This window comes from Athalia rosae, chromosome 3 (genome assembly GCF_917208135.1).
Source record: "Athalia rosae chromosome 3, iyAthRosa1.1, whole genome shotgun sequence".
NCBI classification, from domain to species: domain Eukaryota; kingdom Metazoa; phylum Arthropoda; class Insecta; order Hymenoptera; family Athaliidae; genus Athalia; species Athalia rosae.
In genome coordinates this window covers 3,910,028-3,927,957 of record NC_064028.1, presented here as the reverse complement: position 1 = coordinate 3,927,957, position 17,930 = coordinate 3,910,028, and the positions used below count along the sequence as shown (strand labels likewise).

The window sequence follows — 17,930 nt, the reverse complement described above, 5'->3', positions numbered from 1 at the left end:
CTTATAATTTCCCTGGTGCATTATCAGTGATCTGCTTGTTATTGATCATTAACTCGATATAATTTTTATCTTTCCAACAATTCAGACGTTACTCAAAACCAACAATATTTCGATATTTAAAAAGTATTGCGTAAAATATACAAATCTGAATAGAAAAATATTACTTTTTATTGATACGACGTCTGTACACAGAGTAATTTCAACTCTTCAAACTTACATGTTCAAAATACGTACTTTGATTACAACGGCTCTTCAATCGTCCTCCCAAACAGTCGAATGCCACGAACTTGTGAAGTCAGGATTCCAATAACCTGTGAATTGAGAGTAATTCTTAAACTTTCAACACATCAATAAGTAATCAATCCTCTGTTGAAACCGTAAAGAAACTTTTGAATCAAACATAGATAAGCGAGTCTAAAACTTGAATCACGTCAGGTATTTCATGCGTGGTATACACATGAGTATACATACCTTATGCAGTCCTAGTAATGGTAAGCTTAGCCAGTTAGAAAAGAACAATGTATTCGTTAGATATGATAACAACGAAGCCATGATCATTGATCGAAATACTGCCCTCACTTAATAAGTCGGTAGTAATCTTGGTCGGAACAACATTTTTTATGTTGATATTCGAATAAATTTTGTCCCACGTAATAAAATTTGGATGTTATGACGTAAGGTTCAAATGGTAATCAGTTTATGATCTATTATTATGTTCTTACCTTGCTGAGTGAGCTGGTTTTTGTTAAATTTGGATCGGTGTCGGGAACATTGATCTTTACGCTTCTGCAATTCGTCTTTGGAAAGGTTCATTCCGTCATAGTACTAGAAAATTGCCCAAAGAGAAGTAAGGCATTGTAGGAAATTGTGTTCACCAACTTGAACGAAAAGAAATACACAAGATTTCGAACACCAAGCAAATCGCTGTTGTAGCAGACCAGGACAATTTGGTAAAAATGTCAGACGTGTTAGACGTAATTATGAGTTTGATTACCCTTATAAGTTCATCAAATATTCCTACCTTTTGACAATCGAAACAAGACCATCCTTTTAGTAGAGCTCTTTCATCGCGTTTGCGTACGGGATCTCCCTTATAGACGTAAGAGGGACTCGCCGCCCTCCTCCTTGGTACTCTGCAAGGCCAAAAAATAGCTAACTTGTTAACAATCGTCAAAGTTGGAATATTTGACAAGACAGGATCGTCTATGATGACTCACATATCAAAGTTAGCTCCTCCTGGTTTTTCCTTTGTCAAAGTTTTTTCTCTCAACTCTTTGCAATTATCCAACGATGCGTCTTCTTTTATCGCGTTCATTTCTTTATCATATGTGTTCATGAGATGTTTAGGTGTTTTTTTGAATTTTTTAGGAACTGTGGCCGATTTTTTTAAAGACAAGTTGGTCTTTTTCAAACTGTTTCCAACGTCTATATTTTTTGATGAATGGTTAATGGTTGGAATCGTATTTTTCTCATACATCGTGTCATCGTTCATCTCGATATCAGCATCATCCGGAACTGTGACTCCTTCAACCTCTTCTTTGCGATTGTATAATCGTCTTGGACAAGACTTATTTGTGTTAAATTTCTGTTCGACCTGTGGAGCCTTGATAAGAGAAAAATGGTGACCGTATTGTGTCGAAGTTAGTTTTGGTTCAAATATTGTTGCATCTGTATCTATTTCGGAAGTTTCAACATCATCCGTTTCCATTTCAGTATCTTTGTGTAATTTTTCTTTGAATAGATCAACACTTTTATTCTTTCTGGACATTATTTTACGTATTTTGGACGGGTTCTTTTGGTGAATCGGACTAGCATGTATAAAACTATCATCCATACAGTTGTTAGCTATCAATTTTTCGGTTTCAACTACCCGGTCAGGTTCCCGGCTCATAACGATATCATTGCAGTCACTTAGATCTGTCACTTTATTTTTTTTTAAGAATAGCTTGGTCTGCTTTAGTTTCTTCTTGTTGCTGACTACGTTTGTAGTTACATTGTGTATCGTACTTACGCATAATTTACCAGTATTTTTTGGTGTAGAAGGTATGTTTAAGGCAAGTGTTTGTAATATAGGCCGATTTATAGATTGGGTAGGAGTTGTCTGAGTGACAATTGCATCCAGATCTAATAACGTATTTGGTGTATAAACATCGTTAATTTTTTCCCCTGTTTCTTCAATCGATTCGTTTAACAGGATCACAGAATTTTCATTGACACTAGGAGAGCTAGCTAGTCGAGAGGCCACACGAGACTTTTTTTTTGATCCAAGAACAGGGCTCTTCGATCTCTTGGTGGCTATGTTTTCGTTTTTCTGAAGGATTGGCTCATTCGGGTTGTTGAAACTTTCTTCCAGTCCTTGAGTCCACAAATCTTGTGAAAATATTTGAAGCTCATCGTAGCCTCTTGGTTCCAAAGTTTTTTCATTGGAATTGTGATGAACTTCTAGAGATTCAGGCTCCACTGTTTTCTTTGCAGGTGAAGAAACAATAAATTGTTCATTTGTCAGTTCGACACTGATTGGTTTGTCATTTTTGCTTCTGCAAGATTTAATAATATTTAGGAGCTATTATAGAAATCTTACAAACTGCAACATAGGTGTCTCTTATCAAAGACATATTGTTGCTCTACATCATGTTGACATAACTCACTCAATTGTTACTTCGGTAACTTTTTGTACGTCATGAACGATGTGAGAGGAAGCAGTCTCATGTTCCTGACATTTTTTGAGTAACTCCTTGTAATCGTGCCAAAGTTCTGTAAGTGTGCAAACAGAACTTCAACATAACTTTGCACAGGCATAGTATGAAGCAAGGAGTAAAACAGATTCTATTGAGAAAAGCAAGAATTAAATTTTCTCAAATTTTCTCAGAAACAAGTTCTGATATGAATAATTAAAGGTAACAATTAAACATCATTTTAATTAGCACATGATTTTTACACCTCTGTAAGAAATGAGATAAGAAATCTAAACTTGAGGAAAGAGCGGTTATAGATATATTTTGGCTCGGTCGAGATGGTTTGCCATGGAAATCCCATCCTCCTCGGGAAAGCACAGATAATGATTGAATGTAAAAAATTACGGTTACAACAATAACAACAGTTGGCATTGTTATGGCCCATGCCTAGAACTTGTGCGCTACTTACTTTGGAACTGCTCGAAGGCTTTGTTCAATGTGTGTCCAAAACATTCGATGCGTTGTTCCTGCGTTATTTCGTTTGAATTATAATTGTTCTTGAATAATAGATGACTCGTCATTGTCTGGTAGAATACAGCGTATATCGCAGTTGGATTAGGTTAGACTACAGTAGCGATCTTCGGTAAACTCGAGGTAAACTCCCTCCACGTAATTCCTTGTGGAGACAAAATAATGTAACGAGACCTTACACATTTATTGAATACAATTTTCCCGAATTTTCAACAAGTAATCAAATAAAAACTGATACTTTATAAAGATCACGTTCGACTCGATGCTGTTTTCGTGGGTATGTTCATTTTCTCAATTCTCTCTCTCAACTTGCTTGGGCCTACATTCAAAGTGGTCACTTCAGTCGACCATCGATTGTATACGACCACCGTGACTTTGGCCTGTGCTTCATGTATGTATAGATGTATATGTATGTAGAAATCTCGTTGCGGCTCTTTTAACCTCTTTCTTTGACAGTAGCTTCTCTGACAGCTTCAATCTGGAACAAATGGGTCTATGAATTATTTAAGGAGTAGGAGAGAAAAAGAAGTTTCCCCACAACTCGCTCTCGATTCAATAGACGTAATTAAATTTCAACTAAAGATCCACGAGATGACAGATTAGTGAGTGCATTAAGTCATGTAAGGTGAATTCTCAACTAACCTAATGAACGATATATTCCGTAGATTTTGTGAAGCTGTGCTGTTGTTTTATTATATTATTGTACCCCTTAAACATATTTACATTGCACCCATAAATATTTTTACAGAGACTACGTGTTATCGCATTATTCACAAAAGACACAATTCACTTCTCTAGCATCAACTTGTTGCCATTCACCTGTCAGATTTGTTTAGGCTTCAATTGTGTATTTCCATTACCAAAAATGTGTAAGAGTTTGTTTGTAGTCATAAAAATTCTTGAAAGGTTCTTAGGTTTTAGAATCATTTAAACGGCTGTTCATCTTACTACAATATGCATTGAAATAATGATATTGTAACAATTATTGAAGCTAAAGAATAAAATGAAGAAAGAACCAATTTCACCAAGTGATGATCATATCGTTGGGAACTGTTTATGTTAAATATAGTTGGCCAATTCAATAAAAAAAAACAAAATTAAATTCGAAATCGGAAATTAACCCACCCACATGAACTACATTGGGTTGTGATAAAGTCATAGAAAGTAAACAGCTGAAGCACCCTGAGCTATTTTTGAATAATTATATTACTTTTACAATGTTCAATAAATAAGTTGAGTCTAATTAATAGAAAGATTAAATTCAATCACGTTGTAATTTAAAAAAGAACACAACGATAAAACTACAAAGTCATTGAAAAAAATTTTAAATGTCAAGTGTTATTGTGTTAGGTCATTATGAAGATGATCCTCATTTTTTTTAGGGCCTAAACAATTCAGACACATCAACGACAATGCTCGTCTTGATGCAAAGAAAATCAATACTAAGTTAATTCTTTTTGTACAAAATGTTATTGGGGGCCGAATGAAGTCTGGGCTGAAGTTGAGGGGAGATTTAGGGGCTGCAAAGGACCCATGTTTGGTTTACCTGGGGGTCGGGTTGTGGCAGGGGAAGGATTGTAGGTTTCCAAACCGTAGCGAGACATAAGAGCAGATAACGCCGTGCGAACACCAGCTGTAGCCAATTGTGACCATCTAACCGTGCTGACTGCGTCGTCTCCTGCATATACGGCATGAGCATCAAAACCACCTTTTTGACCTGCATTCGTTTCTGCAATTTAGAAGAGATTTCGGAAATCACGATATCTAAGAGAACGGGTTTGAAACGCAACAAACCTGTAGGCAGTGGATTGAAAACTGGAAGGTGAGATTCTAGACGGCCAGTTGGTCTCACACTAGCTGCGAGGCGTAACTCGGAATGCAGATCACCCACTAGTTGTGCTGCTTTGTGATCACTCTGCAAAAGCATTTGCAAAATAATATATTAGCACAACCACTTGACTATGAAATATATTTTGAAGCTTTTCATTTAGGTCATAACATGACTATAACAAACATGTACGTGCTGTGTGTTGTCAACCACTTCATGCATTCGATTGCAATGAAAAAGTTTCTCGTGCTGTTACAATCCAATCTCAGTAGGATATATAGATTGACGAATGTACTGGAAAGTTTCATATTTAGAAGATGACTTACTTCGTTATCGGAGCGGAGGGACATAAGGTCATCGACACGTATTGGTCTGCCATGAGCTAAAGCATTGGCTAAGCTATTCAATCTTCGAACCAGATTGTCCTCAGTGTTCGCCTCTGAGTAGTGAGAACCAGTTTCTCCTTGTTTTTGATTAGTCCGTAATTTAACGGATGGTGGACTGTTGTAGTAATAAGATGAGGGAGAGACAACAAACGGAGCATTGCGATTGAATAAGCTTTCTCCACCAAATGGAGGTTCCGCACCAATACGATTTCCATGCGAATTATATCCCGCTTCCATTTTTAATCTTTTGGATGACCTGGAACAATCAATATTCGATACATGTAGATCACAATGGTCAATTTAATGAAATTGTTTATAATACAATTTTGTAGTGATTTCAAAGCACATCGATATTTCAAATATCATGTAATGGAATGATTCTAGAATTCTGGTCAACAGGTCTATAATTCTTCTATTGATTTAAATTTTCAAGTAACAACAGTTTCTTGTGTGATTACTGCGTTCGGATCAATTTCAAATTAACTCTGTTACCTCGTCTGAAAATCAACTACATAATCGCATTTTAAACTATGTCAAATTGTAGTGTCGTACAATACAAGCAGTAATAACATTGGCAGCTCAAAAACAGCATAAATGCACATGTGATAACCAGCAGCAGTGAATAAGCAACACATAAACTTGATTAGTGAATTAGCGATTTCGAACATTCATTAGTGAGGTCCCTCACACCGTTTACTTTTCAATTTTCATTCTCAGAAATAGCGTGCATAATTTCAAAACAGTGACTGTTATTTTCATGCTATAAGTTAAACTAAAAACCGTGACATCTCCATTTAGGAGAATTTTTTTAAATTGTGCACAAAACGAAATTCTTGTCACATGCAATCCATCTGACAAAAAATAACAACAATTCATTATACAGATAACGAATTATATTAACAATGACTTGTAAAACAGCAGCAATTTTTACGAAAATTAAAAGTCGACTAATTAATATTATTACATAGTAGAAGGTGGGTTGAGACTTTGCATCTATTGTTAAAGACTAGACGTGACTGGAGGTACAATACTTGTTATGTAGATATTAAACATGATAACAAGGTCTGTGCTGTTGAACTGTCGCTGCTTCTGATGTTATTTTTTCTTACAGAATTAATTGCTTAACTTTATAGATGCGGTCACACCTAAAGTATCTGATTGACATTTGCTTTGAATTTATAAAATTTGTCAATTCTCTACGTTTGGCAACGGTAATTATTGCTCTTATAAATTACCCTCTACTTCTTAGACCGTTCGATCCTTTTTCTTATTTTTCTTTCATCTTTGTGAGTACAAGAATAATCAGAAATATTACAGAGCTTAATCATACAGTTTTTGAATACGATTATGTTAACATTTTACACATAGATGACATGACGACGAACGAGTTCACCAGGAAGAGGCTTCTTTTTTTAGTAGGGATAAAAGCAAATTTATTGTTATGATTTGTACAATATCTGAGCCATGAGTTTCAGGACCAAACGAAACACCTTTTGCATGGATACGTGGTTCATACGTGTAAAAAATTTAGTTACCTACGGACACACTTAATAGTATGTTACAAATTTTTCTCCACTGATATCATTCGGCCACGACATTATTATCGTCTGAAACAAATTTTTGTCGATTAGATACTTTTGCATTTTCTTGTTGCCGTTATATTTATTGCACAGGTAGGTGGTAAGTATATTGGTCAAAGTACGATGTCACTCAATGCGCATATGTTAGTATTATTTACAATTGGAATCTTTTTCAATTCTGTGTGAAGTTTGAAAAAAAATTTCTAGTTCGATATAGAGTACACTAATTCTTTGCGTTTTTCAATTGCATCAAGCAGATTCAAGTATTTCAGCACAGTGTTTTGACTTAAAAAACCAATCAAAGATTACAGACGTTTCTCAATAGATTTTTTCACCATCTACATTTGCTAAAGTATACAATGCACTTTACTCATAGTAGCGAACATATTAGCAAAAACTTTTTAATATTCCATTTGAAATCAAACGTGAGCAAATCATAGCTCTTGAACTTATCCGATAAATTTTGAAGTTCAAAGGCAAATTTTATCCATGAACACAGTGTTGTTTAATTTGAAAACCCCAAAAACATGGGGCCTACTTGGTGGGAAATATGGCCATCTGAATTGAACTCTTAAAGGAATGATAGAAATATAATCTCGACTTTTCGGTGACTTATCCATTGTGACAAATGTATGGTATGAGATAAGGTGAAAGTACATGATATAGATGAGATTACAAAGGACAAACGAGAATCTTAGGGTTGTAAATCTAAAGTGAAAGAATCAACAAAGGTCTGTAAACGTTTCACAATAAATTTCGAATTAGTAAGTTCCATTGTAATAATTGTCTGATTTGAAAATCTTGAAGAGAAAAGTTGTTCCTTATATCTTTGAACAAAACTTAGTTAGCTACCTTACTCGATAATAAGTTTTAGCAAATAGTTTGGTGGGAAGTTGAGTATTTGATCCAAATTCAATGTTTTAAAAGGTATTAAATAGCAACGAAAAAGTCAACATAAGATACTATTTTTATTGTTTAAGAAACTTATAATGTACACAATTATTCTATAATTATACTTCCCATCATATCCTTTTCTTCTGATGCTTGGATAATACATACGGGTTCAACGTAATGAGAGTTTACTTGCAATTGAATATAATTGGTTCTTTCCTCACTTTATTAGGATTTGTAACCAATATTAAAAGAGATTATGCTACTTTTGCAATTATAATCTAATTAGCTGACACGTTCGTTGAACACTATCTCATATAATTAAGAAGAACTTACAAACCAAATGTTCTATATTGAGGAGAATGAACTTTGGCTCATCCATTTCTTTAATTGTTGTCAAATAATCAAACTATTTGCATAACCATCCATTAGGGACTCACCATGGCAGGAGTATTAGATTGAAATTCATTGTGATTCCTGTTTGTATACCTTACCTAATATTCATATAATTCAAAGAGTTGTTCTAACTTGACAAACAGACAATTTCCGCTAAGATCATATTTGAAAAAAATTAAATATATCATGTCATGTTTATCCGATTGCAAATTATTACGCGTACGTCTCAAACGATCCTAACTATGTTTTCAAAAAACACGATAAGATGGCGAAAAATTCAATTGAATTACAGTTCGCAGTGGGGAGTAAAATTACCAGGTGCCGATAGAAAGATAAGATTGACGCACCAAAAAAAGCACAAAATATAACAAAAACTTTTTTCATGGAAATTTTCATCGAATGAAAGTAATGAACTAGAAATTTTCATACACTTACAGCAGGATGTGACACGTACTTTGCCCAGTTGTAAAATTCGTTTATGGGTCGATCCATGTACGGTTTCATGTTGAAAAATATTGAATTTCATCACCGTAGGCTTTGTTCAAAATGAACAAAACTCGACCGCCACTGGCTGGCTTTTTTTGTGCCATTTAAACAAGGTATGCTTATCCTTAATTGGTTTTGCTAAACTAACGTAAACTAGTAGGAGCTACAAACAACTGAAATAAAAAATTGTTTTAATAACATTAGAAATCATTCATTATCCAATATGTGTTGAACGGACGCCCATCGGTACCAAACAAGTATGTTACAGCAAATTTTATCGGTTTATAATCATAATAAGATACAATCAAGAAGAAATTGAACTAGGTATAGTTTATTTTTTCACCAGTGGGAATGGAAAAATCATAAAATGCTATTGAAAACGAATATATATATATATATGTGCCTAGAAAAAAAAAGCTGCATTTCTTTTTTACCATTCGCACACGGAATATGTTCATATAACGACATATTTCCTATATAATACAATATAATAAACACTGACGCACAGCTTATCCAAGAAAAGCATTTCTCAATCGAAGTACATCATGTTTATGATAATTCATCGGTTGGATATGCTGTGAATTTAAAAAAATAAAGTTAGTCATCCATGGATGAAAGCAGATATCCTTGGACAAAATTCCTAGTCAATCCTCGATTCCTGTTTTTCTCCCAAATTCATCCAGCACCGGCAACTTCTGCTTGTGACAGTTGTGACCCATTTGTTGTATGTACACTACAGGAATATCTTACAAGCTACAACCTGTCTTCAAGTCTAGATTATTAGATCGTTATGTATTCTCCTATGTTCATTAACTCTAACAATATTTGGATTTGAAATTTTCTTATGAAAGGTTTTTTCCATTGTGTATCAGAATAAATCAATGTACTATACAGTTATTAATATTTACATCTCAATTTTGTGCAGCATCCAGCCAATCATGCTATGATATTTCAAATTCGACGTGTTAACGTTGTTTTCCATATATTTGACATATACAGTCAACAGTACTTGAAACTACTCGTTACAGTTAGATTATTGGTTTGCAATTCATATGTAATTTTATCAATTCTGCAGAAAAATATTGATGTTTCAACAAAGTTCAACTACACAAAATTCATTGTAGAAAACTCAAAGAGGCAGCACAGTGTAAAATGGTAAAATTTTGTCTTACACATGACCAGATATAAAAGATCAAAGTAACAATGCTGATCACCGCGATGCAACCTAAAACTTTTATCTCTAGAACGCGTACCCACCATCTTATTATTGGTCAATTGTTGAGGTTCAAGATATGTAAAAACTGTAGGGATTATTATGCAAATTTAAGACCGGCGAGAATTGGGTACTGATTAACTTAAGGGGCATTGGAATCTAGAAGGCACTGTCATACCTTTCGATACGTTAAAACAAATAGAAATAGTAAGAGAGTGAAAGAGAGAGAAAAAGTGAAAAAGAAAAGATACAATTCATTTGTATGTCTGTCTTTTACAAAATACGTGATAATTGACATGCACGAAACGACGCATGTGTGATGAAGTACTATAAAAGAGTTGCCTTTTACTTCCTTCATTTCTGCTTGCTACTAGTTATTCTCAAATTTGTTCCCTAGCGATTCGATCGAAGATTTAAAAAAAATAAATGCCAAGCACACTACCCTGGTATGACACTTGACTACCTACGCACGTAGACTATCAGGTATGAAATCCTCAGGATATACTGTAGATCGCACGTCTGGCTACTACTACTCACCCCCCGACATCCGACAAATCTTCAACAGCCTTGTGGGGGCCACCTTTGTTGGGTAGAGGGAGGAGCGGAACCTTCCCTCCAGAAACTTCTTGTTGTTCTCTTAATTGACGCCTGCGCTTCTTACTCCATAGCTCGTGGCAGTCTTGCCATGTTGGTAGCTGGGGCGCTGGCATCCTAATGTATTGTAAAATAATGATGTAGCCATGATAGAGGGCGGAAGAAAGGTCACTAGTAGCGAAAAATTCGATAATGTTTTCAAGTATAGACAAGATGAATGAAAGCAACAGGGTGAGATGATAATAAAAATTGTTGAAGATTCTTGTATCAAATGCTGTACCTTGGAAATATTGTTTTAAATGCATGCTGTGAGAAATGATGATTTTTGACAGGGAAAATTTGAATAACTTGTGTTTGATGTATCTATCCAATGACGACATCAACACTTTTGCTTTTTTCTAAATCATGAATTCAACTGTTCGTCCAAAGGTATAGATTACTTTCGGTTTGTCGAGCATGCGTTCAGGAACAAAAAATGTATGCGTAAGCAGAAAACATACTGTTCTGGTTGGATGTTTTTGAGCCAAGCACTTTTAAGCGCATCAGCAGCTGTGATCCGCTTGTCTGGATCCAACTCTAGCATTTTATCAAGAAGATCCAGCGCTGAGGTAGGCATGAACGAGAAGTCCTCTCTCAGACGTCGCCGATGCGACTTTTTGGGCTTTAGCGTATGCCATAACGGCAATTTTATCACAGATGGCCACACAGCTGGTGTCGGAGTTCCACAAACACGAGATATCATTTCCAACTGCATCATCTCCACATTTGCCTGTGGTTAAATTACTACTAAGTTCACTGATACTTTCGAACCACAGCCACAACTTAGCCTATTATGTCAACACTGAACAGCTCAAAATTTTTAAATTCCTGTCAAGAATTTTGAATCCTTATGTTTAAGAACTGTAAATAAATTGAAGATGAACGCTCCTGGCTACCAAATTGTGATGGATGTACCCGGAGAGGATCACATATTTCAGGTATTCATATATCAGACAAGTAGGTCTCATTAAGTATAGCCTGTGCAATCAAACTACGTTTGAAACGTGGCACTTTCAAGGTGGTACAATACCTGGAATAGTGGCTTCTTAGAGAACAGTTCACCAAGTATGCACCCACAGCTCCATACATCGATGGCTGGTCCGTAACGTTCTTCTCCCAATAGTAGTTCAGGTGGTCGATACCACAATGTTATAACTTTATTGGTATACGGTCTTTGTCTATCTTCCGCATTGTATAATCTTGCAAGACCAAAGTCAGCGAGTTTAACTTCACCTCTAAAAACAACAAGAGTAAATGTGTAAGAATAAATCATAGATCATGCAAATGAAAAGAAATGATTTGAGATTTTTTGGTCACTTACTTGTTATTCATCAATATATTTGAACACTTAATGTCTCGGTGCAGGAAATTCTTGCTGTGACAATAGTTCAGACCATCCAACAATTGCTTCATAATACTAGCATTGTTCATCTCATTGAAATCTACCATTCCAGACTCTAATAACCCCATTAAATCGTGGTCCATGTATTCAAACACCAAGTAAAATGACCCCTTGTCCTGTGGAAATGAATTCATTGTAAGATTTCTGCACTGATTAGGTAACCCTTAAATTCGAGTTACAATGGCAACTGATCTTCATATATTACCATCACAATCTCGGAAGTTATTCACGATAATTGAACTATACAAACGTACCTTTCGAAAGTCAAGAGCGTCTTGTTTGTCGGTTACGATTTCTCTGAGGTTGACGATATTTTTGTGGTTGAGTTGACGTAAGATTTTTATTTCGCGTACTGCGGTTATCGGGAATCCCTCTTTTTCGTTTTCCAAGCGTACTTTTTTCAGCGCGACCAGTACAGCAGCCCTTTTGTCTTGAGCTTTATACACTTGACCGTAAGTACCTTCACCAATTTGCGCTATGACTTCAAATACATCGACGCAACGTTCACCCCAGTCCTTTCCACCAGAGGCTGACATCGGTGTATGACAATTACGAGAACCTCTTCTCTTCAATATTTTTGGCCTCTTCAACTTTGGTTTAGGGGTAATTCGATCCAGCTTTCCACGGGGTGGTGTCGCATTCGGATCTTCTTCCCCGCTCAAGTCGTCCGATCCAGGGACAACTAAAACATCATTCACATTAATACAAGTTCAAAGGATTGTAGACAGGATATGACAGGATATGATTAACGACGACCGAGACATTGATAGTATTGAGATTATTTCTAGCTTACCAGGTGGCATTGGCAGATCTTTGATGCCTTTTTTCAGCAGAGGTTTTGGTGTGGCTGATTTGGCCTGTCCCTTGCTCGGTGGACTAGGGGATCGGCTTGGCGGAGAATCGATGCTCTCTAGATCGTTTTGATTTATTCCAGGTGGCAACGGCAGCTTAGATAAGCTCTTTGTTTTAAATGCAACTATAGGTGGTTTTGGAGGATCTATAGACTTAAGAGGAACTAGATTATTCGGTGTGTTGAATTTGGAAATGGCAGTGTTTGCCGCAGGCATTGAAATTGGAGGCGGTGGAATCGAAAGATTGGGGAGAAGGACTTGGCTTGGAACAGAGGCAGATAAGTGGGGAGGTATTTGTGATGGACCCGCGATCCCGTTTGGATCAGTTAAGCCAGATGTCGACGACGGAAAAATCGCGCTACCATTGCCAGCAGTGGCAATGGGGAAATTATTTCCAGTGTTTGGTATAGGGGAGCTATATACAGTTGACGTCGGTATTGGGGTTAAATTTGTCAGCGGTGTCAATGGGGTAGTAACTAGAGATTGATTGGATGGCATTGGCGGCGTCTTGCTCGCCATTGAATTGCTGTCTTCCATAATTCCTAGGGACATGGTCGACGCGTTAGGAACAGGAATGTCCACAACATCAACGTTTGCACCATCTTCTATAATGGAAACAATATTCGAGTGTCCCCGATTTTCTGATGACAGCTCTTTGATCTCATTCGATAGTTTGTGTTCCGACGAAGTGTTGCTGGCTTCTTTGTCGTCGGAGCCTTCTATGATTTGTACTTCATCTTGATTGATTGCCTTTTCTTTGGCTGCTTGAAGTTTTTTGAGTGCAAGTTCCCTCATGTTCCTGTCTTTAACAAGTTCTGCAAAGAGACTTGTCTCGCTGATCTTTGCATGACCTCTAAGATTTCTTGCAGCAATGCTAGTTGGACTGCGAGCTCTGGATCTGTGCGGAGATGGCGATGGTATCCTCGATGGACGCGGACTCTTAGACTTATGCTTCCTAGCTGATTTGTGTATTTTACCCGGGGATCGGGATTTTTTAGGAGAGCGACTCCTTCTGCGCGAATGAGACCTTGACCTTGATGGTTTTTGTCTCCATCTACCGGGACTTCGAGATCGCGAACGAGATAGCGGCATTGGTAACCTAGAAGGTTTGGAAAATATCAGTAATTAAATATTGCAAGACATTCATTATACTCATGGATAATCAACTAAACAAACCTGCTGCTACCGACAGGACTCCTTGTCCCACGAGATTTTCTTTTATCCCTACGATCTTTCTCGTGATGCCTGTGTCTCCGGTCCGGGTCCTCTCTTCTCCTTCGTTTACTCGGTGTAGGACTAGGCAATGGTTCCCCTCTTCGTCTATGAGATACAGGACTGGGACTGAATTCCCTCCGTCTCATTTGAATGGGACTAGGACTGTGCCTCATCCTGTGTGCCACAGGACTAGGGCTAAACTCTCTTCTCCTTGGAGGACTATGGTCCCTTCTTCTTGACATAGGACTAGGACTGTGAGGATGTCCCTGCCTACGTCCTCCTCCAGGTCCCAAACCAGGACTAATACTACTACGTCGCATGTGCATACTAGGACTATGTTTTCGTCTGTCTGGACTATGCTTCTGTAAAGTATGACCAATTTTGTTACTATCTGGTGTCACGTTTCGAGGAGGCAGTAGAGGCGTATGGGGGGACTCTGTGTGACGCACAGGTCCAACAGTCGAGGGTGGCGTTATGTCCCGTGCATCTCTAGGTGGAGATTCGAGGTCCATATCGCTGAGAGACCTCTGTCCTTGTGGAGTTGCCGGTGATATTGGAGAGGTGCTGTCTTTGAGTGGTAAAGGGGGAGAATCTTGCCAGCGGTCGATTGGTTTCTCATGATCCGGACTAATTATTATTTCCTCCGGCATTTGGGGACTAGGACTACGCGATTGCCGCTTGGACCTTCTCTTTTTCTTTTTACTTGAACTTGACGAAGGGCTGGCACTTCTTTTCTTCTTTCTTTCTCGCTTGTGTTTTTTTTCCTTTTTCCTAGGGTAATGCCGGGTTTCTTCACTATATTCTTGAGGGATTGACGACCTGTGCATGGACTGCTGCTCGGCGTTAGGAGAATATTCTCGGTTGGCATGTCGTTCCTGGGTGGGAGGTGAAGGGGATAAACTAATGGGGGATGCTCCGAGGTTTCGTCCTGGACTACCGCCATAGTACCGTCTTTGAAGAACAGGTTCCTGAAGATCTCCATCTGTGAAACTATTTGCTCTGCTGTCTTCGGATTGGATCTCACCAGCCTCTGGTTCGGAAAGATCCTCGCTGCTTACGTCAGAGTATTCAACCAGTGGCTTTATCACAGACGATGCAACAGTTGGAACACTATCTAATGATTTGTCTCTGGATCTTTTCTTTTTCTTTTTCCCTGAACTTTTACTCTTTCCATGCCTTCTGTGCCTTTTGTCAACATTTTCAAAGGTGTGACGATTTATATCACTGCCAATGCTCTCTCTTCTTCTAGATGATCTAAATCTTCCATTTCGTTCGGCACGTTCTATATCACGGCTGCTGGGCATGTCACCGACTGAAAAAATATAAACACAAGTTCCATGTCAGATTTATTAACACTTGATAGTGGTGAATATAACTCAAAAAATAAAGACAAGCATAAACGTAATACTATTTAACGTTCATCTTTTTTCTGTAAAAATAACATAGTCTTATGTGAGACTTAAAATCATGGATACGTGATGATGAGAATATCAATAGTATACAATGTAGTTCGTAGTTGGAAACTATGCTCCAGGAAACAGACTGTATTAACGCATGAAGTAAGTTCCAGAAGTATTTTTTACTTATCTACAGAAAGTTATGGGGTTACTGGCTCAGTTCCTTCTCAAATTTGTGTGTTTCAATAGTAAGAATTAGTCAAGGTAAATATCAATACGGTTTTTGATGCGATTACAACAACCAGCTAATGTAATGATTTATTAGTGGATCATAGAGACAGTGAAAACAACAGTGGTGGAGTTGATCAACTTTTGTATCTTCAAAGGTTACCTGATCGGTGTTTTTGAAATCCACGTTACCCTTGCGTAATGTATATTCTTCAGGTACTGTCTTACGTTGAAGCAACGAGAAGCCAATTTTGGTCATAGGGTTAATTGTAAGTAACCAATCAAAGTTGTCGAGTTGTTTTTGACCTGTATTCTTTCATTCCAGAAGAATGTACCGTTTCAGGAAAAATCTATGTAAGTGAACGATATTTACCTGCATTTGACAACAGCAATAGGAAAACTTGCGTTTGGTGTATAAAAAGAGAACGAGGTTACACAAAAGAATATCACATTTTTGATCCACTGGCACGATCTTGGATCTGTGGCATGATTATGGAGGTGGTGAGGTAGCAGTAGTAGTAGTATTGTATCCGTACGTAAACGATGAGAAAACACACACATACATAACAGTTAACTAAAGGACTGATGCAAATCTTAGTTTCGATGAAAGTATTTGGAAATAAGCTGCGCGATTATAATTAAAAACGGGGTGAGAATGGATCAATGAACATTATTTTACTAATATTCGAAAACTAATAGCTTGGGGAAGGACTAAGCAGCTCCAAATTCCCGACTAGACTATCGGAGCCGCCATTGCTGACGACTGTAGCAAGGGAGTTGCCCCGTTTAAAGGATGGGAGTAATGAAATTCCGATATCTACTCAGGACATTTAGAAACAATTAGAATAATATTTGTACTCACATGCAAAGTTCGTATTGCGATAGAGTTCCGAGCCCCGCGATTCTTCGCATCGGAGTAATCCAACGTAGCGATGATTACGGTGGTTACGTTTGTGGATTCGTCAGTATGGTTTTTGGCTCATAGTTATCGAATTGCCAAGCAAAGTTTGAGTAAAATTATTGTCTACGACGACAAGAAATTGATCAAGCAATCATATTTTAGATAATCTGATAGCCGATGCATCATATATCATGTATTTGCTATGGATTTTATTTGGCTTTCTCATAAAAGTATCTCGTGAAAGTAGAAGCCATCAACCATTCGCACGTCATTATGATCTGACGTAACAACCAAACCGTGCTGCCGCGACCGGTCTTCACAAAAACCCCTTCTCTAGCCATCTGAGGGATGATTCCCGTTTTTACCGATTCAAAAATCTGGAGTTCATTGCACAGTTAGTCACTAGTTTTGTCTACATTATTGTTGTGCAGGTTAAAATTTGCCATTCGCAATTCCAATTACATGTAAAATATTCAAATGCTACGATGGTAATGACGCTAATGACATGTTGTTTCAAAGGGTGCGCAGATAGATATGGCCTAATGCGTCCAATGATCAGTGATATGGCCAGAAATCTAGCATATCTTTCTTTTGATTTCTGGTGAAAAACATTGATGAGTAAGTACCAAGTTGTTACTGATATTTGTTTGTGCTTTGTGCTATCTATTGTCAACGAATCTGAATTCGTTGCTATTATCAATTGTCAATCTCAATTAATTTTCATACATAATTCACACAGGTGTCTTGAATGAAATTTGGATCTTCCTGATGTTACATTTGCTTGGAAGCAAATATACTGATTGCATTCTCCATAGAGCGCATTTATGACCGCAGATTGTGAGAAATTTCTGCATAATGTATTTCTTGATGTGCACAAAGTTGTTCAGAAAATTGAGGAATCAGCCGCTTCAAAAGTCTCAGAAGTAAAAAATGCAGTCGTCGGATCCCCGTTATATTGGTCTTGGATTCAGACCTGATCCCAACATAATGGTATTCATCATTATCTGTCAAAACTTCTAATAATATGTTAGTGGGACCTTACCACAACTAATAGCTCTTGAAACTCAGGGGAGTCGATTCCTTATTGAATCATTAGCTAAATAAACCTAGTTTAGACAGATTCAACTGTCTTATTAGGATAGATAATGTTACTTTGTTCCATAAACATGATGGTAGTCAAAAGAACAGGCTCTTTGGAAAGAGACTAGATTTATTGTTTGTGTAATTTCTTATGGAGCAGATCCAGACGAACGAGATCTTCGATGAGCATGAAACCACTGCCTAGAGTTGAACCAGAATCCAAGACATCCACCGTTT

The 17,930-nt window shown here is 37.3% G+C and overlaps 1 protein-coding gene and 1 long non-coding RNA gene across 8 annotated transcripts; both read right to left on the bottom strand.

Moving 5' to 3' along the window:
• Positions 1–150: 150 nt before the first annotated feature.
• On the bottom strand, positions 151–716 carry LOC125500166. Its single transcript, XR_007277377.1, has 2 exons — positions 472–716; positions 151–311 (listed from the first exon to the last, which is right to left on the bottom strand). It is a non-coding gene; the product is annotated as an uncharacterized LOC125500166 (long non-coding RNA).
• A 2,650-nt stretch (positions 717–3,366) lies between these two features.
• Positions 3,367–16,887, bottom strand: LOC105686312 (cyclin-dependent kinase 12). Of its 7 annotated transcripts, none has more exons than XR_001103039.3 (12): positions 16,575–16,887; positions 14,049–15,399; positions 12,815–13,971; positions 12,276–12,703; positions 11,941–12,137; positions 11,650–11,854; positions 11,081–11,349; positions 10,524–10,697; positions 5,361–5,676; positions 5,001–5,121; positions 3,849–4,935; positions 3,367–3,684 (listed from the first exon to the last, which is right to left on the bottom strand). XR_001103039.3 is itself a non-coding variant. In XM_012400979.3 (12 exons), exons 2-12 carry the CDS (start codon positions 15,389–15,391, stop codon positions 3,680–3,682), a joined length of 4,398 nt encoding a protein of 1,465 aa, XP_012256402.2. In that variant the 5' UTR covers positions 15,392–15,399; positions 16,575–16,887; the 3' UTR covers positions 3,367–3,679. The 7 variants fall into 7 exon arrangements, 1 of the variants encoding a protein (XP_012256402.2); XR_001103042.3 differs by having other exon boundaries at positions 3,849–4,923; XR_001103040.3 differs by lacking the exon at positions 16,575–16,887 and adding an exon at positions 16,086–16,513.
• Between the last annotated feature and the right edge of the window lie 1,043 nt (positions 16,888–17,930).